General features: G+C 43.8%; 1 protein-coding gene across 3 annotated transcripts; it reads right to left on the bottom strand.

The window, feature by feature from the left end:
- Nucleotides 1-4,285: 4,285 nt before the first annotated feature.
- Nucleotides 4,286-22,008, bottom strand: RLIM (ring finger protein, LIM domain interacting). Of its 3 annotated transcripts, none has more exons than XM_080553250.1 (4): nt 21,901-22,008; nt 12,667-12,855; nt 11,737-11,820; nt 4,286-10,911 (listed from the first exon to the last, which is right to left on the bottom strand). In XM_080553250.1, the coding sequence occupies exons 1-4, from the start codon at nt 21,968-21,970 to the stop codon at nt 9,377-9,379; spliced, it is 1,878 nt and encodes a 625-aa protein (XP_080409376.1). In that variant the 5' UTR covers nt 21,971-22,008; the 3' UTR covers nt 4,286-9,376. The 3 variants fall into 3 exon arrangements, with proteins under 3 accessions (XP_080409376.1, XP_080409374.1, XP_080409375.1); XM_080553248.1 differs by having other exon boundaries at nt 21,727-21,913; XM_080553249.1 differs by lacking the exon at nt 11,737-11,820 and having other exon boundaries at nt 8,418-10,911; nt 21,727-21,911.
- Nucleotides 22,009-24,624: the final 2,616 nt, after the last annotated feature.

Raw genomic sequence — 24,624 nt, forward strand, 5'->3', positions numbered from 1 at the left:
TTTTTGGCATCCACGTTTCAGAACAGGACACGACACTTCTCCAGACCTGGGCTTTCCCAGCCTTTCACCAATCACAGAAGGAGAGATGACTTCTGGGGGCAATTATCCCTCCTAATTCCCTGAAATCCAGTGGCACGAAAACCAAATGAAGCCAAATATTTGCTTTCAGATGGGTGGATGTCTGAGCTGACTCCACGTGAGAGCGCCGGGGTGGAGGCTTGAATTTCCATTTAGTTAATGAACCAGAGGGGTCTGTGGCTGAAAGCAGGCACTTATTTCAGTGCAGAAATCAGGCCTGGAGCCGTTGGTGGTTAGGGCCCCATTTTGGGTTTAAAAAATGAGTACTTAAAGTCGCTGCTGGAAAGGGTGGAGAAGCCACACCTTGCAGAACTGGCCTCGTAAGAGCTTGTAAGATGTAGGTGAAGAAACTGGTAGAACTGAAATTTTTCTTTTTTTTTTTTTCCTTCTTCTTCTTTTGACATCTGCTCCTTGTAAGCGATTTATATTCCCCTAAAAATATTGTATCTGGAAGTAAAGTATTTGAATGTGTGTCTTAAAAGTATGGCTGTCCTTTCAAAATGTGAATTTCTGATCGTTGGTATACAAAAACGAACCAACAAAAAAAAACAACACAAAACAAACCCATATTAGCACATTTTTGTAATGAATGTTCTATGAATGTTGTTCAAAAAAAAAATGTGTAGAATAAAACCAGTTTAAAAAGGAAGGGGGCTGTGGTTTCCTAAAGAAATGCATCCCATCAGTGTCAGCGCACCAGGGTTGTATTATTATTATTAGTAGTAGTAGTAGTATTAGCATTAGTATTAGTATTAGTATTATTTCTTCCTTTTGGCAGGGGCTCAGGGCACAGTGAGGCCTCCTGGACATTAGCACTGCGCAGGGAGAGCTAAGCTGTGATGCCAATAGGAGCAGTTTTGGGGAGGGTGTTCAAGAAAGGGGGTGAGTGGAACCAAAAACATGGCTTTTAGCAAGGGTTCTAAAGTAAAATTTTTAAAAAAATAGTTACTGTAAAGTAACAATTTGTTTACGCTAGCTGCCTTAATTGACATCAGATGAAAGCTGACACACACGTTAATTTGATATGGCTCAGGCTTTCATTTTTCTTTCCATATGCATCTCAACCCTTTTTCAAGTCAGGGATATTTACTGCAAATAATACTCAAAAAACCCCCAGCGGGAGCTGATAAGAGGCAGTAAACAGGGATTCAAAGGCGGCAGCAGCAGCGCTCCTCCGCGTGCCATGCGTGCAGGGACAGGGCAAGCAGCATGCACACACGTAGAGCTCCATCGGTGTGCTTGTGAGCCTGCCCGCTGGGAACCATTACTTCTAAAATTCAAAACTGGTGTTTTATATATATTAAATTTTAAATTAATTATTTTATATATTAAATACTAAGCATGTCAATGTCTTATATTCGTTTACTAGGAGCTACAAAATACGTACATATTTTAGACACACATGCGAATGGCATATATACCTGCAGTCACTTTTGGTAGCATACACACAGTCACAGTCTGTGCGGTGCTGGACCCAAGATCCATTACCCCTCGATCACCTCAGCACCAAAGGGAGGCATAGGGACCAGAGCGAGTGGCTGGGTGGGTGAGCACAGCGTGCGTTTAGGGCACACTCGCTTTATTTCAGCTTGGGTTTTGGGGGATTTCTTTAAAGCATAGCAGCAGGAGGCTGTATTGGAAACCACGTACTATTGGCAGCAGGGAAAAACAAGGGAGGGGAAAACTATATGTACACACATATATATATACACACACTTAGATCTAAAGCAAGTACAACACAGGGGAGGAGGGAAAAAGAGCAAGAGGCTGTGCACGGCCGGGGGCAGCGACCATGGGATCGCTGCCCCTGCAGCGATGCTGAGCAGGAGGCTGGAGGGGCTGAGCCCCCAGCACTGCAGGACCAGAATCACACTGTGTGGAGCAGAAAGGCTGCCTGCTTCGTCGTGGCGACGCTTCGGGGTGTGCTTCTCTTGTGTTTTTGGCACATCAGCTGCCATAAGCTCACTGCAGGGTGGGTGCTCGGCGGTGGGCTGGGTGAGCGGGGCTCTGGCTGCTGGCTCCTGCTATTGTTGTGGCTCGCACCTCTTCCTCCGCTGCGCCGCTGGGTTGTAAATCTGTTATCGGCCCATCTGCGGCATTGTTCAGCCCTGGCGTACGTGGCCGGCGCCTCATCGCCCCCCAGCCTGCCCGTTGTTCCCGCAGCCTTCTCCCACCCATGCTGATACTTTCACCAAACCCGCTTGGAGCAGCCCAAACCCTTTTTCCCATCCCGCTGGGAAACCCTCCCTTCAGGTGTTCATAGACATTGGTGAGGTCCTCCCTGAGCCTCCTCCTCTCCAGGCCGAGCAGTCCCACCTCTCCCAGTCTCTCCTCTCAGCAGAGGTTCTCCAGGCCCTTCGACATCTTGTGCTGGGCTCTCTCCAGTACGTCCATGTCTCTTTGTACTGGGGGGCCCAGGACTGGATCCAGCACCCCAGGTGTGGCCACACCAGTGCTGGGTGGAGGGGAAGGGTCACCTCCCTCGGCCTGTTGTCGATACTTTTCCCAGTGCAGCACAGGATACCCTTAGCCCTTGTGCTTCCAGGTGCCTGGGCTTGTTCCCCTCCATCTGCAGGACTCTGCACTTCTTGTTGGACTCCGTGAGGTTCCTGCAGCTGAGCACCGCTGCAATGCACCAACACCGCGATGCTACCACAAGGAACATGCTCTGAGCAACCTTTTTCTTCGAAAACCCCAGACCTGATGGCAGCCAAAATGCCAGAAACCCTACCCAGACAGCACCGACCCCTGTTTGATGAAGCAGTTGTTGTCAGGGAGGCTCGACGCCTGCTTTTTCACATGCTTGGCTCAGCAGGGGATTTATTCAGGGGAACGGAGCATGCAGCGTTAGCTTCTCATTAGTGTCAAAGACAATGCTGTCTCCTTTAAGGCAAAAAAGTGGGTTTAGTTTTCCATACAACTTTATTGTAAGGGCTTAGGGAACCACGATGCAGCTGAGCTTAGATTCATTATGTTGAAAGCCCCCAAAGAGGTCCCATCATGGAACAGACAGGGAAGATGAGCTGGCAGCGAAGCCTCTGCTTCCCTCCCCACCACAACCAGCAGCTCCCATCGAGATCAAGGAGTGGTCTGCGGAGCCCTTCCCAAGCCTCCAGAGAGCACAAGTGCTCCAAGGTTGGGTTGGACTTCTAAAGCAATTTGGGGGGTCAGTCGGCAGTTTTTAAGGAACAAACACAGGGATACACAACCCAAAGGACTTCCCGCAGGGAGATGCAGGGCTGAAGCCAGGGAGCTGGCGGGGGGTTCCTGGTATGGAAATAGTGGGAACAGCTTCATGGGTGAAGGCACCGAAATGAAAATTCAGGCCTATGGTAAAGACCGAATTTTGGTTTGAACTGGTATGCTTCCAGAGCAGGACACCTCAGAGCTCAAGATGAAGCCTCCGGCAGCTGGGAAAAAACTCTTCCCAGAGGTCTCCCTAGGGACGCTGAAACTGGAGCAGAATCCTTGCTCAATGCGTCCCTGGGGAAGCCCACAAACCTTCCTCCTCGCCACAGCAAGGCGATCAGCACAGTGCTGCCAAGCAGCTGAGACAGCTACCCGGCAGTAGGATCAGTCCATGGCACCCAAATGACAGGTGCTGTGTGTTTTCGAGCCGTGCATCGCTGTCCTGCCCCTTCTCCTCCTTCCATGCCATCAGGCCTCTGCTCTGACTTCCTACTCGAGGAGCAGAGACGAGGTGAGGGAAGAGCTGGTAATAAAGTCAGCTCCCCACACCCTACAAAATCTTTCCCACTTGAGCAAGCATTTGCATGTACATCAGCTACTAAAGTTATGGTGAAGCTTTTAGCCATATGTGAGAGCCTCTTATGAAAGCCACGAGCACTGTGAAGCGTTTGCTGCATTTCTGGTGGGGCTCAGCACTGCCAGCACCCGGTCGCTGATGGGTACCGGTAAAAGTCACGGCTCGCACTCAGGAGATAACTTACTGCTTTGGTATCCCACATTATCCAAGGACAGATTTACACGTCTGGCTCATCGAAGATTTACTGCTTCTGGTTTATGTACTAAGGAGCAATAAATGCTTCAGGGAACTAAACTCTGCACCATTCCGGGTCTTTTCTTTCTGCCCAGCCTCAAGGCAAAAGGCACACATAAATTCCTACCACATCCATCGTTAGTTACTCCAGCACATTCCCACCCTAAGAAGAATAAGACCAAGGAGTGATGATCAAGCACAAAATGATCACTTCATGCATTTTATTGAGTCTATTTAAATTTGCATTATGACATCTTACATAGGGAACAAACTCCTCCTAAATATTAGCTATCAAATCTGGTCAAACTGTTGTCCGATGACCTCAGAGTACCATTTTGTACTAAACAAGTCCAGTATAAACAGATGTAAAGCACTGTACAAAAAAAAAAAAAAAACTGTTACATTCTCAGTTGAATTCAGGGCTTCCCAACCGATAGCCATACTGGCAGAGAGGGAGATTCAGGAAAGGGTGTTGGGTGTTTTAGCTGAAGGGACCAAAACCACATAAAATAATCAAAACAAACCCAAAAGTATGGTTAAAAGACATCTCAAAAAGAGGTTGGGAAGCCCTGGTATAACAAATGCAAATTGATTTTCTTTTTTAACACAACACAGACTTAATGTACTTTGGGTAAGCTACCATCAGTTCTGTCTGTTCACCTTCCTCCTTCCCTCCCTAGTCAAGGACAAAGAAACAAACAAACAAACAACAACAACAAAAAAGAACAGCCTAGCGTATGCAAAGATTGGAAATATTTCTGAATTTGTTACAGATTCCCTTAACGTGGCTCCGAGCCAACGCTCACCAACACTTGACTACACACCCTCATTAAGCAACGAGTCCTTGCGGTATGATGGGGAGAAAACCAAAATATTGGACACATACATATGTACACGTTATGGTAATGAAAAGGATCTTAAGCCAAAGATAAGGCCACGGCTTACGCCAACCAGGTGAACCTTGCAGTGTGGTGGCAAAGATTGCGTTGGGAGATTCAGAAAAAGCCACCTGGCACTGCCAAAAATCACAGCCCCACGGCCAGCCATGCCACTGCCTCTTCCCTTGTCTTCAAGTCAGCCCCTCGTTATCATGACACGGCGTGGAGCCTCCCCATTGTGCAGGCAACCCTTGCAAGATAAACATCCCCTGCAATTAGACAGGGAAACAGCCCTTTGGACGCGACGTATTTGCATAATCCAGCTAACTGACAGGAAACTGGGATGACAGTCATTATGTTCCATTGTGTCAACATTAGTGGGAAATACATTAGTTTGCAAGCTGACACAATGGACAATTATGGCTCCTTCAAATCTGGTACAGTATCGTGTTAGTGCAGCTGCTATGCATGCACGTTAATACTTCCTACCAAAAGTCTTTAAACTTTTAATGAGTAATTTCTATGCATGCGGTAGCTACGCTAATGAAATCATTTTTAAAACGAGTCAATTAACTGCCTACAAGTTCTTTGCAAAAAAAAAAAAAAAAAACAACCTCTTGTAAGTGATTAAAAAAAAAAAGTGCACATAAAAAGGAAATCTAACAAATCCCAGGAATAAGTCTTCACAGTCTTTTAATGGATAAAGCCTTAATTTAAAGAAAGAAAAAGAAAAAAAAAAGTAAGCACCCACAACTCTGTATCAGTTTGCAATTTGAGTTAAGCTATCAAACATACTCTTAATTAAAAAAATACCATTCGTTCTTCTAGGTTTTGGCCTCGCAACTGCTTTCGCAGCTGCGTACGGAGGTCCTGCAGACAGAGAGCTGTCCCGTAAGACAGGAATTCAGCTCACCCACCAGATAAGCGCTCACAACAGCAGCTTGGGTGGTTTGCCGTTTGAAAGAAACACCACGATAACTACAGAGGCACGCAGAGGCAGGCGGTAACAGGGAATCCCCTTCAAAAGCAAAGCACAAGCCTTCGACGCAAGAAACCAGGCTGCTCCAAGTGACGAGATGGAGATTTGTGCCGGCTCTGAAGGCAGGGTAAGAGAGGCTCCCACAAGGTGGCACTACGAACCAGGCAGCTGCCGCAACAAGGCTGCCTCTGCCTCTACACTTCTCTTTTCTGTACGAGCAGGCATTTCAAAATCACAAAAATGGACATTTTAACCTTTCATATGGCTATAAGTGTGAGTAAAGGTGCTGCATCCCACCTGTAATACCAAGAAAGAGCAAACCGAGGGCAGCAATGTGTACGAAATCTCAATACCATAATGACTTTATAAGCTGCAAAATCGGCTAACGGCGAGCCTTTAAAATTAGCGCATTTCACATTTTGTTAGCAACCGAAGTGGAAATACTGACTTTTCCTAACTGCAACATAACTTTAAAAGGACAGAAATGGAATTACCTCAAGATATTAGGGTAAAATGCAGGAGCACTTGGGAATTCCTCTTGCCAGATCCCAGCCCTACAACCGCCCCGCAGAAGGCGGGGGGTTTGTGTATGTGGTACAATACAAATGCATTTGTGGCCATCACCGAGCTTTTGGCTGCGGCTCCCAGCAGCTGGGACACTGCTCTTCCCCAGCACTACTGCAGAGGCCGACAGATGACTCAGCTACACAAGGAGCTCTTCGTTGTATCAGCAATTTAATTCCTGCCAACTTTTCCAGACGTTGGGCACCTAGCTCCCAGCACCTTCAGTACACTCAGCGTTGGAAAAGGTGTGTAAAATATTGAGAACACTCAAGGGCTTCTCAACTCAGGTTAAATTTTTTGTTCTTGGTACCATTTGGGAAACCTCCAACATTCTATCAGTTGCTATCATTACAGAAAGATAAGATGTTAAGGCATGCCACTATTAAGCTATAACAAAACCGTAAAGTTGAGCCTACCAAAGGGTACAGTTACTGGAAACTCAGAACATTAAAAAAGCAAGCTATGTTGAATGACACGCATCACAGCCGTGCCTCACCTTAAGTAGCACTAATGGGCTCCTTTCTTTCTGGTCACCGTGCTCAGTCTTCAGAAATGTATGTCAGGTTTTCAAAATCTAAAATGGCATTCATGTGGAGAAGGTTTTTTTTCCCTTCTGATTCTACGCTCCAGTAAGTCAATAAAGCTACTGGAAACTGCAACCAATAACAAGTATTTGCTATGTGAATGCTACTGGAAGAAATTCAGAAGTGTTATTTTGTTGAAGAAATTTTGGCATCAAATACATTACCTACATTCACGAGAGTCCAGCACCTGAAATTAATAGCTAACTTCCAATTTTAGAGTGATGCATGTCACAGAGGGGAAAAAACTTAAGAGCACGAGCTTATTTATTCCTCTGTTAAAAACAAACAAAATCCCAAAAAAACATGTATTCCCTGTGCCATGACAGTGCGTCCCACCAGGAGGAAAGCAAACTCAATAGCCACTCAGGGTTTCCCACTGAACCAAACACCACAAAATGCACACGTATTAAAAATTTGGAATTTTGGGACACAGTGGAATCCTTAACTGATGAGACATTAAAAATGGCTTAGAGAAGAGACTGTATTTTATGCAACCACCACTAGAAAACATCAAAAATGTTTTTTAATTAGGCAAAAAAAAGATAGGCTAGCTTTGGTTTTATCATCTGAGGAGCACACAACATTTCCCTTACAGCCAGCAAGAGCAGTTCATATCCCTTTGCAACTACCACTCTGGAGGTGAAAGATATACTGCTTTCCCTGTTGCAGACATAAGCTAGGGGGAAAAAAAAAAACAACACCAGGGAATAAACCAAAGACAGCTCATTGAAGTGCAGGGATGTTTTCTCCTGACACCGATGAGTTAAGGTACAGGATCAGACTGGCTGCAGTTGGCAGGGACCTCTGGGTCCATCTGGTCCAAGCCCTGCTCGAGCAGGGCCAACCAAGCAGGTTGCTCAGGACGACGTCAAGGCAGCAACACATTTTCTGGTTCTCCATTTCAGTGTGCCACAAACATACTTCTAAAGATAATTTTTAGTCATTCCAATGGGAGTATAAGGAGTATTTTTTGAATGTGTAGCCAATCTTAGGAATAACATTACATATATTCCAGTAATCAATTACAGTCTCCAAATTTAACGTAGCACTCTAATAATTAATCTCTCCCAGCTAATACTTATTTTTCTGCAGCACTCGAACCAACACTGGATATATCATGTTCACTGAACAGATGCAGAGATTACTAATATTGCTGAAGCTGATGGGGGGGGGGGTCACTATTTGCCTGCTGAAGAATCACACAGGGTTACCTCAAACTTCAAAGTAAAAAATGCAAAAATTGGGCATAAACCTGACGGAATAATCTGGTACACACCGGTTTATATTATTATATATTAGTAACCGTATAAAGAAAAAGAAAAAAACAGCCATTAGAACAGTTTCTAATTTTTATCATCTTTTTGGGTGGCATTACTGAGCCAAAACACTGCAATTATAAACATTTAATTTCCATTTTTTAAATGCAATTAAGATGTCTAATTCAACTGTTTTTATATTACAGTAGCTTTTCACATAAATAGTACAGATATGCACTGCTCTTGACAGGCGCACAGTTACAAAAGCAGCTCTCTTGTATTTAGTTTGCTCTCTGTGTGGTGGGTTTTGTATGAAAAGCATTCTCGATTTCTAAGCATGGTACAATTTTAATTCTTAATGCGTTAGTACAACAGTGCATTGGAAAAGTACTGAGCTTCTACAAAAAAGCTTTACAATTTTAAAACAGATTTTTTTTTATTTAAACAAGCATAGGCAATTCTTATATTTCCACAACAAGATAAATATCCCAATTAAGCTAACAGCTCATCCTACAGCGTGCCATAGTGATGGGGAAAGGGCTAACATTAGTGTTATTTACACAGACACGTCCAATATTAACCCAGTATGAAAATTAAAAGTATGTTCAAGTGTGCAATTAAATTCGTGTTATTTTTTTCTCAGTCAGTTGGATTTCTTGCAAAAAATCATCTACCACTCATGTACATTAAGCTGGGATGACTTCTCAGATTCCTCATAAGCACAATCTTTAGGACAAAATGTTTATTGGACTGGGGGAAGAAAGGGGCTAGAACTTCATAAAGAAAAAAGTATTTTTAAATGGATAGGCGTCTTTGGACAAGTGAAATTTAATCACACAAACTGGCTAGATCTCGAAACCCCTAATTAATTTTACAATTTTAAAAGCTTGAATTCAGAGAAAATGCTCTCATGAGGGAAGATTCACTCCAAGTCATTACTATACAATGAGGTACCACTCAAAAAGTGGCCATAAAGGAAGTGACTTCTTTGCCCATCACTATTACACTAGCTGCTCGGCCATAAATTCAGATCTCATTTAGACAACACTCTCTCTGTTACCAGACGCTAAGACTGCTCTGCGACAAATGGGACAAGTGGAATTTTCTGATAACCAGCGATCGATGCAGTGGACATGATACTCGTGAGAACAAGGCAGTTTCCGAAGCTTGTTGCCTTCGGTGTACTCTGTAATACACACGCTACAGGTTTTCAGAGCATCGCTCTCACCAAAATTCCTCATTGCTAGGTTGTCAATTTGTTCTTTGGTGAGTCCTCTTGGTTGGTCATCATCATCTTCGTTTAGTAGGAAAAACTGTGCTAGGCTAAGGAATGGTAGAGAACCACTTTCTTCAAACGTGACCGATCCTCTTGTATTCCGACCTTCCCGTCTGGCACCAGATGTTGAACCACCTTCATTACCACCTTCGTACACCTCCCCTGAGCTAACATCCGTACTTTCATTGCTTGAACTACCACCACCTCCGTTCTGTGGCTCAGAAGCATCCACGTTCTGATTTGGAGTTGGGCCACTAGGATCTGCATCACTATCACTATACATAAAGTAACTCAGCTCTCCAAAGCCTGTCATTATCTGCCTCAGCATAGTCTGAATAGCAACTGATGTAGTCTCGCTCAAGCCTGTGTTTAAGATCCTACGAATAGGAATCCTAATGGTACTGACGTAAGTTCTCACTCCAGCCCGTTCTGAACGTGAAAACGTGCGCCTAAACCCTCCCCGTTCGCTCTCGTAAGTGACCGTGTTGTTAGGGGTCTGGGACCGGGACCGAGTTCTGTTGGCTATGCTGTCCCTTTGCCGATACTCTCCGGGACGAACTCTTCTCACCTGAAGATCGAGCACTATGGTAGGAGGCCTCTGCCCAGGAGTTGCAGACTCACTGGCACCATTAGTTTCTGAAGAACCTGCTGCTTGAGGAACAGGTCTTGTTTCAGGGGCTGAAAACAGAACTGCGTTTTCACTTGGCATCTCAGTCCCCACTGTATGCTGCCTCAATGTCACATGCTGCCTAGTTCTAGAGCTTCCCTCAGCTTCATTCACCGAAGAATGGTCAAGCGTTTGAGATGACGTATTGTGATGAGACCTGCGAGTAGCCTCACTCACTGGATTAATAGGTGACCTACTTCTATCAGTCCTAGCCCGTGTCCTCCGCTGTTCTGGGCTCCTACTTCTCGCTCTCCTCTGCCCTCTAGGAGGAGAGGCTTCCTCAGTTGTTAGCTCCTCTGAAGTGCTCCTTTCTGATCCAGGCTGCCTTACAGACGGTGATTCAGACCTTGGAATTTCAGAGTCACTTTGGCTGTTTTCCAAATCCTCCCCACTGGAAGGCTCTACAGATGGCTCATTCTCAGTTTCCGGATTTGTGTTCCCATTATTACGGTTGACATTTATTTCCAAACTGAATCTGAAGTCACCACTATTTGGGTTAGTCCGGCTCACTGCTCTCCAAGATTGGTTTCCTCGTTGCCCACTTCGTGTAGTATTTCCAGTCTGTCGGACTGAATTAAGCCAGTCTATTATAGAATCTCCATTTGAAACATCTTCTGCGGACTCTGCACCTGCGAAAAAGACAGTGAACTACCAAAATTAGAGTACTTAGCTAACTTTGGAGTGATCTTTTCCAAAAACATAAGTGCTTAATTTAAAAAAGTGACAGCTGAGAAGCGCTTAATCCCATCAAGCATAACCATGGTTTCACATGTAGCATCACAGTTCTTATCTACCAGAGCTCTGTTAAGGGAGCAGGAGTGGACTTTTTTTTTCCTAACATGCACAGACAGGCTGCAGCCATCACACAGCAAACAAGTCTAAGTAACACATATTATTTATTGTAAATGGAAAGTCTTACTTCCTGTGTTAAAACACATCAATATTCTGTGTTTTCCTTTCCAAACAATTAAGGGATCTAGCGACCACTGAATTGAGACCTATGTTTGTCCTGACCCTTCACTTGAAGATCAGCTTTACAGCAAACCCATCTCACTAAAGAATGAACGCCAGCAGTAAGCTCCAAGAATCCTCCACCAACCTCTTTAGAGGGGTGATAACAAAACCCGTAGAGCACCTTTGGAAGGGAAGAATGGTGAATAAAAACAAAAAGAATTGCCAAAAGCATCCCAGAAGGGAGCAGACAGGAAAACAATCTTAAAAATAAAGAAAAAGAAACCTAAATGGAACTTTATTTTGATGCAAGTAACAGACACGTTATGGGTGAAATCTGTCCCAAACTGATCTCTGCAGCAGATATCAGACATAACGTTCACTTAGTTTTGAAACAAAGCTCACCTTGCACCTGCCTAGGCTTAACTTGTTCCACTCCTGCACTCAAGTTAAGGTCCGTATGGGGTGCTAAAGTTAAGAGTTTTCACAAATACTGTATATACCTCTATTCTCATCACTGTTTTGCTGTGGCGGACCTTCTTTAACTTGGTGTAGCCTTCTCAGCAACTCCTCTTCAGTAATTTCACCTTAGAAAATAAGCAAAGTTTTCCAAAAATATTTCCAAATCATATGTATGGCAAGCATTATCCAAAGCTTCTACAGAAGGTACAAGCCACTGTTTTGTCTTTTTTTTTTCCTCTAATTAAATCCTGCCACAATGAGACTGCCAAGCAGGTTGCTAAGGGGAAGTTCAGACACTTCAGCACCACTCTTCCAAATAAGTTTTGCTGAAGGATCCAACAGTTTCAACCTACTCAAAAAAGACAAATGTGCTTTCTGGTTCTGCAACCTCTACAACTCATCAGCAGTTTTCTTCATCCTATACCAATTAAATGACTGTCCAGAGTGGGGAAAAAAATGATAATATGTTCACAAGCATGAAAAAGTTTGAATTAGTTGAAGTCATGTTTTAAATTATAACTGGTTTCAATTAGGCATCATCCTATAAAGAGTCAATTTAAAGTAGTAAGTCGATTGAAAATGGACATAAAAACACCCATGCAGAATCTTGCACCAGATTAATTATCCTAGTTATAAACTCTTAATACCAGCATAAAGTTTTCACACATGCTTAAGGGCGATTACTTCTCTATCACAGAAGTCTAAGGGGCCATAACAGGGTCAGCTCTGGATGTTCCCATCAAGTGGTGTGAACACTTCTGTATCTGATGAATCCACATTGTCCCAACCACCTCTCCACGGTGGAGCCCTCAATTTTGAGTATGTATAAGTTAGCAACAAGCTACTCCCTACCACGGAACACAACTGCAGCACATGAACTAAATGGGTGAAAAAGATTGAGGAGAACAGAAAAGGACACAAATCAACTACAAGCGATTCCAGTAAGATGTATATACACAAGCATAACCTACCTGGTGTTCCTAGCAAATTGTTATCTCTCATAAGCCTGTAGTCCTCTTCACTCAGGTTGTTTACAAACTGATAGAAAGCTTCTTCTCGATCTAACCGATCTAGCTGACTCTGACGTTGTGCTTCGGATTGATCGATATTTCCTTTATCACTAGAATCTGAGCTCTCCATCTTGACAAATGGAAGAGTATCTAAAAAAGAAAAAAGAAACTCTTCATTCAACTTAGTGAAACACAGCACGATATTCAGATGTTTAACCTGTAGTATATTCTTCATTAAGTTGAGAAAAAGACTTTGCTAATGAATTTTCAGTTAAGATAGGCTGCATAACCACATGGATCGCAACAAAATCATTCTCAAAGCATGAGCGACTTCCAGAACTACAAAGTCTAGAGCCACCACTACTTATATTCAAAGCAGCAAGTACAAACACATGGAATAGTATCAGTTTACTAAGTGTCCACAACAATCTTTTTGCAATAAAATACTCCTAATACTGCAACTGCCTCGTGAATCCCAGAACCATGCCTTACAGTGCCATACAACAGCGTAGCATGAGGCACAAACCATTCATGATTATACTAACTCTAAAAGAGTACTCTAAAAGAGATTAAACATTCATCACTTCTTCCTTCCCTGCACTATGGTAAAGAAAGCAGAAATCAATCTAATTTACTGCCAATTAAGAGAAACACCCTCTTCAACATCCAAGTGAATTTTAACAGAATGGAGGGATTTAAATGAGTCTGAAGATGCTATAGAACACTATATATGGAAAAAAGAAAAGAGACAGGGCTTTTAGTATCCTCCAAAGTGAAAAAGCAGTTGTAAAATCAGCTCTGTAGTTGTGTGTCATCAGAAGAATTTGCTTGCAAGTTTCAGTAATTAGTGAATTACTGATGTTGATGACTAATACATTTCCAGGACAAAACTCCACTATGTATACCTGCCATAACTTCTGCTTCGAAGAACTATTTTCTATAATGTGGTTTTGTTTTTTTTTTTAAATATAATCTTCTCCTCACATTGTTTTTCATTTGGAAAAGATCCTTCACAGCGTCTCAAAAAAAAAGAAAATTAATGAATACAGTGTCTATATTTGATCAAAAATAAAACAAAAGACATGCAAATGCAGGAGACATACTGGCACTAGTTGTGCCATGCAAATATATCAAATGAAGTTAAAATAACTAGTTTCCTTAATCATTATGCCTCGCTACTCACAACATCAAGAATTTTCCTGTATAACTGGTAGAATCTAGTTACTCAGAGAGGTGATTAGCAAGCTAATCCTCTGCATGCTAAAAAGCTCTGCAATAATATTTCCCATCAAAAAACGTTCCTTTCATTTAAACCATGTTGCATGTGACATGGAAGAATAAAGCTCTTTGCTTCTTGCTGGAAAGTTTCCAACACTCAGACATCTGTCTAGTGCAAAAAGCATCTTTTTTTGGTTTGTCAGCACAGCTGTCAAGTCAAGACTGCCCACAGTTAACACCAGTGCCGCATGATCTCCGAGTGGAGTTTATTTCAGCTGCTATTGTGAAAATTAAAGTGCGCTGACAACCTCTGTGTAGCAGTAGGAAATTCCACAGAGTAGGACATCCCACTATTGCAGACTTGCAGATTATAGAAATAGCTACTCCAATCCTCATTCTGACGCAGTAAAACTTGTTTTAAGTTAGTCATGTTAAAGCACAAACGACCTGTTGGCCCTCTGCATTACAGGTGTGGAAGGCTACTGGTATTTGTCTCCACAAATTTCTTTTTTTTAAAAAAAAACATCAGTAAAAGCAGCAGCAATCTGTAGGGTTACTACCGTTTCAGATGGAAGGCCATCAGCTGTCCCTGCATTGCTACATCTCTGGTGCAATCCGAAGACTGCATGGCCAGTCTGAAGACTCGCATGTGACATGCTGTCAAGTAAACCCACTCACAGGGGAAGTTGCACAACAGTACCAGCAGGTACATCCCACTCGGACTGGGCTGTTACGAAATCCGTATGCCCTTCAAACCTCACACACGTACTTCTAACGAGAACATAGCTTGCTTGAAACGTGACAGCTTTTTACACGCTTTCTGTAACAGAACTATGACCCCAACTAACTTCAAGACATATCCAATCAAAGGAAAATACCAGAAAGACAAAGCTGCTGCTTTTTACAAGATACACCTGAATAATATCCCAAGTAGAATGAGACTTGATTCCAAAATAAAGCCCAGAAAGATGCATTAGCTTTGGGGAAATGCTCTAACCAGCATTTTCTTTTTTTCCATGAGACCGACGACAGTGAAGCAAAGTTGACAGTACAATTAGGAAAATTAGGGAATGCAGTAACGCTAAAGGACAGGGGCAGCATAAAGCTGTTTGTAAAATATTTTCCTCAAAACAGTTGCTACCTTGATTTTTACTGAGTTTGAAACACGTGTTCTTCACAAACTGCAACATTAACATATTTGTAAGCATTAGGCTAATTCAACAACAGGTTTTAAAAGAGTACATTATGTATACAAAGTATGACATTTGTTTACTGCTTATGCTTTGAAATTTTCCTTTTGACTGCAAACTCCAGTGCTTGCGGGCACCTTGGCTATCTAACACCTACTTGACAGAAAGACTTTTGTCCACTCCATTTCAGAAGATGAAGTGGACACTATTCTTGGTCAGGGAAGAAAGGCAGAGGCAAAACAAGTGAAGTTGAGAAAAATGACCTTCTTTACCAACAGACTGATGCACGCTTCAATAGCTGACTCTTTAGGAATGCTGAAACTACAGCGAAGTCAGTCTTTCTTATTTCCAGGCTTGCTCCCCTTTCCTCCTGTTTCAGCTTTCATCTTTCAACTGTAAAGTCCGCTGTTGGTCAAGACTGAAAAGACATCATTGCTAAGAAAAAGCCTTAGATCTGGGATCTCAGCTACAAATCCCATTTACAGGGTTCCCATGGTGGCAGTGCTGCTCTGTTTTTGATGCAGCGGAGGGTCACACAAATAATGTGGAAACCCATCCCTCATTCAGGGGATTCAGGCTTCTGCTCTCAGCTCATACACTGCAGCAAATTATGACTGGCCTAAGGAAGCTGACTACAGCAACACAGGGAAACCTGACAAGGGAAAAGCTACAGGTATAATATTAAGTTACAGAAGAATACCCAACATTTGATTATCTAATAAGCAGGTGCGCTTCAACTGTTTCTCTTTCTCCCAGTGGTTTCGTTCAACTCAAAGTAAGACTTTGTTCTTACTCAAGTGAAAAGATTCAGAATTTCCTTATTTAGTGTTCTCCCTTGTCAGCACTGAGTTGACAAAGGGTGGGGAAGGTCACATCTGTGAGTAGGAAGTTCAGATCTGTCAATTACTGCCAACTTCAGCCAAGATATCCAGTAATGAAAATCTTTTTACAGGAACAGGAAAAAAATCACCTGAAGGTTGCCCAAAACAAGATATTGTACTGAATCACAGCTAGAATAAACTACTTTTTCTTAAAAAAAATAAGTGAAGGGAAATACTCTTCAGCAGCTGAATATCCAGGTATTTTCCAGCGAATACTACAGTGAATTCTTAAGTGGTGCTCCCATCCTTTGATAAGTCAGCAAAGGATCTTCCCCACAGTTACGCTTCAACAATCTCAGAGATTTCAGAGCACAGCTGACTAGCTGTCTCTCCACCGCTGCTACAGACTGTGGTGGCAAAAACAGCAAGCCCCAAGCAGGTATTGATACATTATTTTATTCAAGAGGACGTAATATGCTCTTTTGGATAGGGATGATTTATGAATTCTAGATGTTCCTTCAGTAATGCAAAGTGACCATTCTCACGGTACACAGCACAAGAAATATCTTACCTTTTCCCGTATGCCAAGTCATGAGCGTGTAAACAAAAGCCAGTCAGGAATTTACAGTCATTAAAAGAAAACGAGCGGGACAGCAGGCAGTAATAAAACACTCCTGTTGTCCATTTATCTTCACCAGTAATACTGGGTGTCTCCATAGTGCTTAGCATTGACAGACCAGAGAATTCCTCCCCGAAAAGTACTGATGGAATAGAAGTCACGTTGCTAAATTGCTAGCTCTTTCCCCTTCAAAAACGGTTAATATTTCCTGACATCAGTTATCTGCATTGAACACCAAAACACTAACTTAACCTGCATTCTTGAAAACACGAAACCTTAACGTTATAATCTTCATCAGATTTACGAGGCAAGCCTCAAATTTTAAGAGGAGAAAGGCACTTAGCTGATGTGCAGAAACAAATGAGATGCTTACGAGCCGGCTGTGCAGCAAAGATCTCTCAAATTCCCCCCATCTAGGCGTTCCTGGTATTTCAACGTTACGTGCAAAGTCGTAGCGCCCTGTATGTTCGAACGTTTCCTGAATTACCTCATGTCCCAGCAACATAATTAATACCTTGGTATACACAGAAAGGATGATGACAATATGAATAAGTGTCTCATAGATGTGCTCAGCAAAAGGCTAATTTCTCATTTATGATTCATAACCTCATCTTAATTAGGTACTTCAACCAGTAGAGCACCTTGCCTACTCCTAGTCTGCAGGAATTATCAAACCCTTTGACTAAAAGCAGCGACTCAGTAGTGGAAGCTACACCACCTTATATTTCTGGTTTTGGCTTGTTTCAGGTTAACTATTTTCTCCCCACTTTCACTGAACACACCTCAGAGACGTTTTAGCTCTGCAGAAGAGCCACGCAGCTGTCTGCTCAACGCTCTTTCCACAAACTCTGGCTCCAGCAGCTCTAACATACCGTCCCGTTCAGCAGGACCGGCCCCAGCCAGAAGTCTCTCCCGTTCCATTTCTCAGATGTCACAGAGCAGCAGCTACAGCAGGCAGTTCTGTTACTCCGGGCTCTTTAAGCACAAACAGAATCAACCTAACGGGCAGTACTGACTCCCCTGGACCACAATCGATCCAACTACTAGGCTTTCCTAGAAGAATCAGAAGTGTAGAAATAGTCTCCATGCTCGTCAGCGCACAAATTCTCAATAACCAAAGCTAGCAGAAAGGCAGACATAACAGGAACTACATCTTCATCTTAAATATTTCATCTCTCGAGACTGCAAGCTCAAAAGCAGAAGCAAAAAACTGTCAGTGAATCCTATCATTAAGGAAAGAAGATACCATGAAACAGTGAAATCAAACAGCTATTTGCATTATACATGGAGCTTCATTGCCTCAAGTTTTTTGTCTTTCTGGGTAGCTACACAAGTCTTCCTTCGAGATTAGACTGAAGGCTATGATGGTGTAGGTACAATTCACTAATCTACATCTCAGAAATGGTAACAAGGAACTTTTCCACCTTTCGAAACTGCAGCATGAATTTTGGACATACTCCTTTTTTCTCCTACTCTTGCTTTCTGATAGTCTGATGAACAACAGCTCTACACAGTTTCTAGATTTCTGATTAAACTTACCACAAATTCTAAACACACAAGAACTACGTCCTCTTTGCCTCGAAAAATACCACAGAACATGCCCCACTTGTGGAAAGCTGGAAGAAACTTGTCTTCTTAGAAGTATGTCAGGTAAACTGCAATAAAATTCACTGCTAACTTAATATGGAGAGTTAAACACGGATTCAGCCAATTCACTACCCCAGAACATTTCAAAGTAAAGTCCATACAGCAAGACATCACTCTGAACGTACATTTTAAATAATAGAAAGCAAATGAATACTTGTTCAGCACAGCTGCAAAAAAATCCACAGAATAAAAAACCAACGAAAATATTTTAACAGAACAAGCTGCTAAGAAGGTACAAACACTTGCCATCTTACTGTACCCCACATCAAAGAGATCTAGGCACAAAAACAAAACAATTCATTACAGGTTTCTAGCATCACCTTCTGGATGAAAGGGTGGGACTTAGCAATTCCAGAACAGTGAGCATGTGGAATGAAGACGGAACTAAGAATATATAACACAGCAACAATCACCAAAATAAGAGCTTCACGTTTTATCTTCTGCGCTTATCAGCACAGCATTTTTCACACAGATGTTGAAAACAAAAGACAGCATTTCCTTTTGTGCTCAAACCCAGAGGGTACCACAGAAGGGAAAGTTTAGCGTCCACAAGTCCCAGCACTGGGAGAAGACAGTTGTGAAGCTGGGCTCTTCTCCCCCAGCAGCAAGCTTCCTGCTAGCTCAGCATGCAGAAAGCTCGAAGGAAGAAGTGATGTTGCACACCAGTACCCAGCGCTGCCACGGAAAGTCAGCGGCATAAACAGGACTGACAAGTAAGGAAGTTGTGCCCACAAAACCGAAGGCCATCATGTAGCGCTTTGATTTCTGCAGAAGGAGAACTTCTGGTCAGTGAAAGCACCAAGCCAATCGCACCTTGCTGGATTTTACTTAAAGGAAAGCCCAGCTCTACGTTTACTCTCACTTTCTCCACAAAACTGTTGCCAATAGAGCTTCTACAAGAAGGCCAATAAAACACTGCCAATCACTGCAAATACAACCCACCCAGCGATTCTGATGTGAGGATTTTTTGTTGTTATCGTTGCTGTCTAGTACCCAACAAATATGAAAGTGGAAAATACATTTAAGCAAAATCTAAGTGAATTTCAATACCTACCCCTAAGAATGTAACTCCATTTCTGACGACAAACTAAGGCAGGCAAGCTCAAGCACTTTAACAAGATTATGTGCACATATATCTTGCATATTGAAATTAAGGCTGCTCTAAGTGAAATGCTTTTAAGTTACTAAATTAGGAGCAAGTGCGCGCGCCCTGACTTTTCCTACACACTCAATTATCCTTAGATGGTTTTACGAGACTGCACAACTCTGCAGACCTCCTTCAGTAAAAAGCTGGCCTTCAGCACTGCAGATCAGCAGCAAGACACTAACAAGTCCCTCGTTAATAACAACACGAGGGAGGTACAGCCTTGTGCGTCTCTTACGATCTTACCTGTAGCCAGGAATCTGCACAAAAGCAAAACTGCATCTGCGTGACACTTCTGGCTGCCCCTACTCACCACACAATGATCCTGCCTCTAAGTTCTTACGCTACTGCTCTGTTCAGAGGTGTTGGTTTTGAGATGCACGAGACCATCATAAACATATCTTGAGTTTTGTTTTATCCCTTCAAGACCAAGTTTTTCAAGCTAAAGAGTTGATAAGCTCTTCTCAAGACTGAGATTATGGCTCAAGAACTCCGATAAATACCCAATAATCTTGCTTGGATTCAGAGATGTTTTAGTACACGGAAATAGAAATATCTACGAAAAAATTACAAAAGCCTAGTAACTTGTTAAGCTGGACTCAAATGGAACCTTTAGGCTCATGTAAATTAAGTCAAAACATTAAGCTACAGCAGTAAAAAAAGATATTACAACACCTCCGCTGCAATTAGAAGCATTCTACCAAGATCAAGGAACTTATTTTGATACATTTCCATAGGGATGAGGAATAAAGGGATAAACTAGCCAGGTACATTAACACACGGGTGTTTAAGAAAATATTTCCATTTAGGGATCACATTACTCATTCCCCTAAAAATACTTAAACAGAAAAAAAAAAAAGAAACATAATGGAGACCAGACACTTGTAGCACTGTTTCCGGTACACCTTGGTATGTCTATGTATTCAGGAATATGGAAAATAAATATGATACAGATGTCAGCCACTACATGCTTAACAAACGCTGGTGCGCTTATTCAGTCACAAACGTTTCTGTAGTCAGAACTGCTGCTGAAGGAAACAATAACTGTCATGTTTTAGCTGTGTAACATTAACAAATTCCTTTATTTTATAATGTATGGTATGCTTTCCACTTGTTAGCAGCAGGGGAGACGAAATTCCAAGCTATAATTTGTTTAATACCAAAATGGTAAATCTCTAGAGGAAATGCAGTCATTTTAAGTGCTAGTTGACCACTACAACAAAACTAAGTATCAAACTCTTAATTAAGATAATTAACTGCCTAAGAAGCAGCCAGCTATTTTTTTATAAAAACACGGTCAAGTCACTGCAATTAACATTCAGGGACAAATTGGTATCGGGACTCCTTTAGCATCCTCATGACAACTGACAATCTGAAACCAACCACTACTGCCAGCCTGGGCAGGGAAATACCTCAGCTGTGCGACTGCACTACTGGGCACAGGGCAGTCTGAATTCTTGTTTATAAGCTCCTCCCGATTAGCTTTTTGAAAAATAAACAAACAAAAATGTTTTTTAAAAATCAGTATTTTTGCTGTGAAACCTGTTGTCAGGCTCCTTCTACTACATGCTAAAATCAAAATAAATAATGAACCTTAAAATCTACACATTACACCAGCTTGATATTGCTCCTCCATTAAAGCAGGCCACCGAAGATGAAGAAATATATTTACAACTGAGCTTGACAATAGTTTTGAGACATGGTAAACATGAATGTCAACGAGCAGTATTAAGAAAAGGAAGGAAGAACTTGCACAGAAAACTAAGGTAACAGCACAGAGGTAACGTGGTTAACGTGCCAACAGGGCAGGAACAGCCAACATTACAGATTTCAGCAGGTCCCAAGCCGATGGAGACCCTCGCAAGAGACACAGCGACAGGAAGAGCTCCTCTGCCCCGTCTCCCACTAGAGGCCTTCTCGTCTCAGCCCACGGGAAGCACAAACCGAGGACACGGTGCTGAAGGGCTGGGGCTGCTGAACGAGGCACTGAGCAGCACGGCGAGGCCTCAGGCAGCTCCTGCAACCGCTCCCCCTCCAAAAAAGGGCCAACTCCCCATTCCTCCCCGCCCGGAGGGCGCAGAGCCCCCAGCCCTGCCCGGAGGGGGGAGCACACCCCCCCCGCGAGGAGCAGCAGGTTCTCCCCCTCCACTGCGTTATTTTCGCTGCTAAAGGCCCCGGGGGGTGACGGGGCCCAGCCCACCCGGGGCAGGGCCGCCCGCCCGCCGCCATCTCCTCCCGCGACACCCCGAGGAGCCGGGGGGGGGGCAGCGGAGCGGGCCCCGAGGCGCCCCCCGCTCCCCCCCGGCTCCCCCTCGTTCCCCCCCGCGCCTCTCCCCGCCGCGGGCCATTTTGGGCGGCCGCCCGCAGGCCTCCCGCACTCACCGCCCGCCGCTCGCCCGGCTCTCGATGCGCTGCTCTCCCCGGGCTCCCCCCCCCCAAACCGGGCTCGGTCCCGGCTTCCCCCGCCCCGGCTCCGTGGGTCCGCCCAGAGCCGCAGCGCCGCCCGCCCGCCGCCCGCCGCTCCCCTCAGGCGGCCATTTTGTGCTCCATTGTTACCAAGGAACGGGGGGACCGGAAGCGGCCGCCGACGGCGGAAGTGAAGACGCGCGCTCCCCGCCCTGCGCATGCGCCGACGGCGCCTCCAGGGCCGGGGCGGGGTGGCCGCTCACCAACGAGAGGAGCGTGGAGGACCGCCGGGGAGGGCAGAGCGGCCCCGTGCGAAGGGGGGGGGGGCGCCGCCATTTTGAAGAGGGGCAAAGGCTGGGGGGGGGGTGCGAGGCGATGGCCGCCCTCTGCCCGCAGCCCCCTGCCGCCCCCTGCCGCCCCCTGCCGCCCCCTGCCGCCCCCTGCCGCCCCCTGCCGCCCCCTGCCGCCCCCTGCCGCCCCCTGCCGCCCCCTGCCGCCCCCTGCCGCCCCGGGGCTCGGTAGAGCCCAAGGGTGGCGCTGTTCAAGGGTCATGACTGGCAGTTTTAGTGTCCCCACAAGAGGCAGGCCTGTTGGCATGGGGGCCATTTCGTGTCACCTCGCAGCGCGAGGGCAGAGGTGCCAGCTCTTGAGGCGGGCAATGTCCAGCGTTCCCAAGCTAGTTTTTATTTTTTGAGGAAAAAAAATTAGCAGCAAGGCTGTTAAAGATGTTCACCTTCCTCACTCTGTAGATGCATAGGGTTTCCCCTCATCTTACTCAGGCTACGCTACCTAAAGCAACGGCTGGCCTGGTGCCATGTGTTAGACGCTCCTCACACCACAGAAAGGCTAGATGTGAAACCTAATTAATCAAACACCGCACTTCCCATGTTCTGTAAGCCTGCTGATAGGTTAAATATCTCTGTAGTTCCACTCACTGAAGCTGAATTCCACCTGTTACCTCCAGGATCAGCGCGTCTCCCTTGTGAGAGGCTGGCAGAGCAGCAGAATCAGAAATCAATAAGACACAGCAGGAAGAAAACTGTAGCTGAAAAGAAATAGGAGAGAACTAGGAGAGAAAAAAAAACGTACGAGCTCATTTTTGAACCCAAGGGGCTGGAGTGCCACACTGAGTACTAGCACTGGTTTAAGAAGAAGGAGAGGTGAAGGCTTTGCAGAGAACAGAAGGGATTCCTTTAGAAGTTTGAAAAGATCCCATTTTACTGACTCAAAAGTATCTCTTGAAAAGGCCATTAGGAACAGTAAAAACAAATTTCCATGAGCGTCATCTTTATTTTTGAGAAAGAACCAGAACACAGAAGAGCATCTTTGTGAGGATTTAATGTGGTTTCAGAAAGACTGTGGGAAACCTTTGGTTCTCCTTTTGGTACTTCATGGATAACAGTAGTGAGATTGCTGTCAAGTTGAGGGGTGGATGGCATTCAAAGTTTGTTGAAACTTGAACGTGTAGAAAGCGACAAGCCCAACTATTGATGTAAATGAAGCGTTCTTGAATAATCACAGTTCAAATTTTCCCCTTCAGATTTGAGAACTCAAAAGGCAACTCCAGTGTTTGTGCTAGAGAGAATGGAGCGTTCAGTTACATTTTTTTTTTCTCATCAGTTTCACTTGCTACAGGATGGGACTAGGAATGGAAATAATACTAAGACCATGATGCCAAAAGCATAATTAAAGGAGAGCAGGAATAATCCCAGTTCCATGTGGATCAGATGTACATTCCCCACTGTATTTTTGTTGAATTACTCGGAGCATAAAGCATGGAAGTTTATTCCAGCTGCAGGTGGAGGGATGATTCTCGATACAGTTGTAATAAAAAGGTGATACCTAACCCAGAATAAAACTTGCTTACAGAAGGTTAAGCTGTTATTTGTTTGTTTGTTTGTTTTTAAAGCAAATGGGAGCTGGGACAGTGAGTTAAATCACATCAGTGCTTTGCATCGTTGCTCCATTATGGATCCTTCATTACATTTAGATTTGCTGTAGGGTCAAACCATGACCTAACAAATCTGTTTTTAGTGGTCAATGTGAGTAAAATTAAAAAAAATAATAATAAAAAAAAAGGGGAGGGGGGTAATTTAATGTCAAAAAAGCAATCTTGCAGTTTTAATGGGCCGAAATATTTGCCATTGGGAAAAGTCCTCTTGGAGCTGTTCCTGACATATGATGAACAGATTTTTTTATTTAGATAGATTCCAGTGCTTGGAGAAGCTATCCCCTGAAGAAAGAAAGATCCCGTGGCTGAGCATGTAAGCTTTCTTTTCTGACAGACATCTTTGAAATAGGTAAAGAAATTCATTCCGCTGTAAAACATCAGTAATTCAAGGAGCAGATGATCAGCATACAATTGATCCATTTTATCACAGAAAGCGTTGTGCTGACAACTGATAAGACAGCCACTGAGTGTGAGTATTGGCAATCAGTAAAGCATCAGGATGCCCACCAGAGTACTCCGATGAGAGACCTCAAAGAACTGAAGAACTAGAAGGTGATGCAGCTGTGACAGAGACTTATGCATGAAAATGAATCCTGTATTTCTCCCTGCCTTTTCTGAATACCAGGCAAGGTCAGAGCGGTATAAAAGTGGCTTTGTTATACACCAGTAACCTAAGCAGCAAAATGGTAGGATTATTGAGCAAATGGGAGGTGGAGCATATTCTTTTATTTGAACCAAAGGATGATGGTTTATGCTCCTGGTGCAGCCTCAGAGTGTTTTATGACATCTGGCAAGTAATTTTGTTTGTCTCTTTCTTTTTCTCTCAATAGAGTATTTTTGAGTGAATAACCTTACTGAAAGTCTAGAGCATCATGAAATGGAAAGCAACAGAGGGATGAAGCATGCTATACTTTACTTCTGTG

This window comes from Anser brachyrhynchus (assembly GCF_964034855.1).
Source record: "Anser brachyrhynchus genome assembly, chromosome: 13".
Taxonomy (NCBI): Eukaryota; Metazoa; Chordata; class Aves; order Anseriformes; family Anatidae; genus Anser; species Anser brachyrhynchus.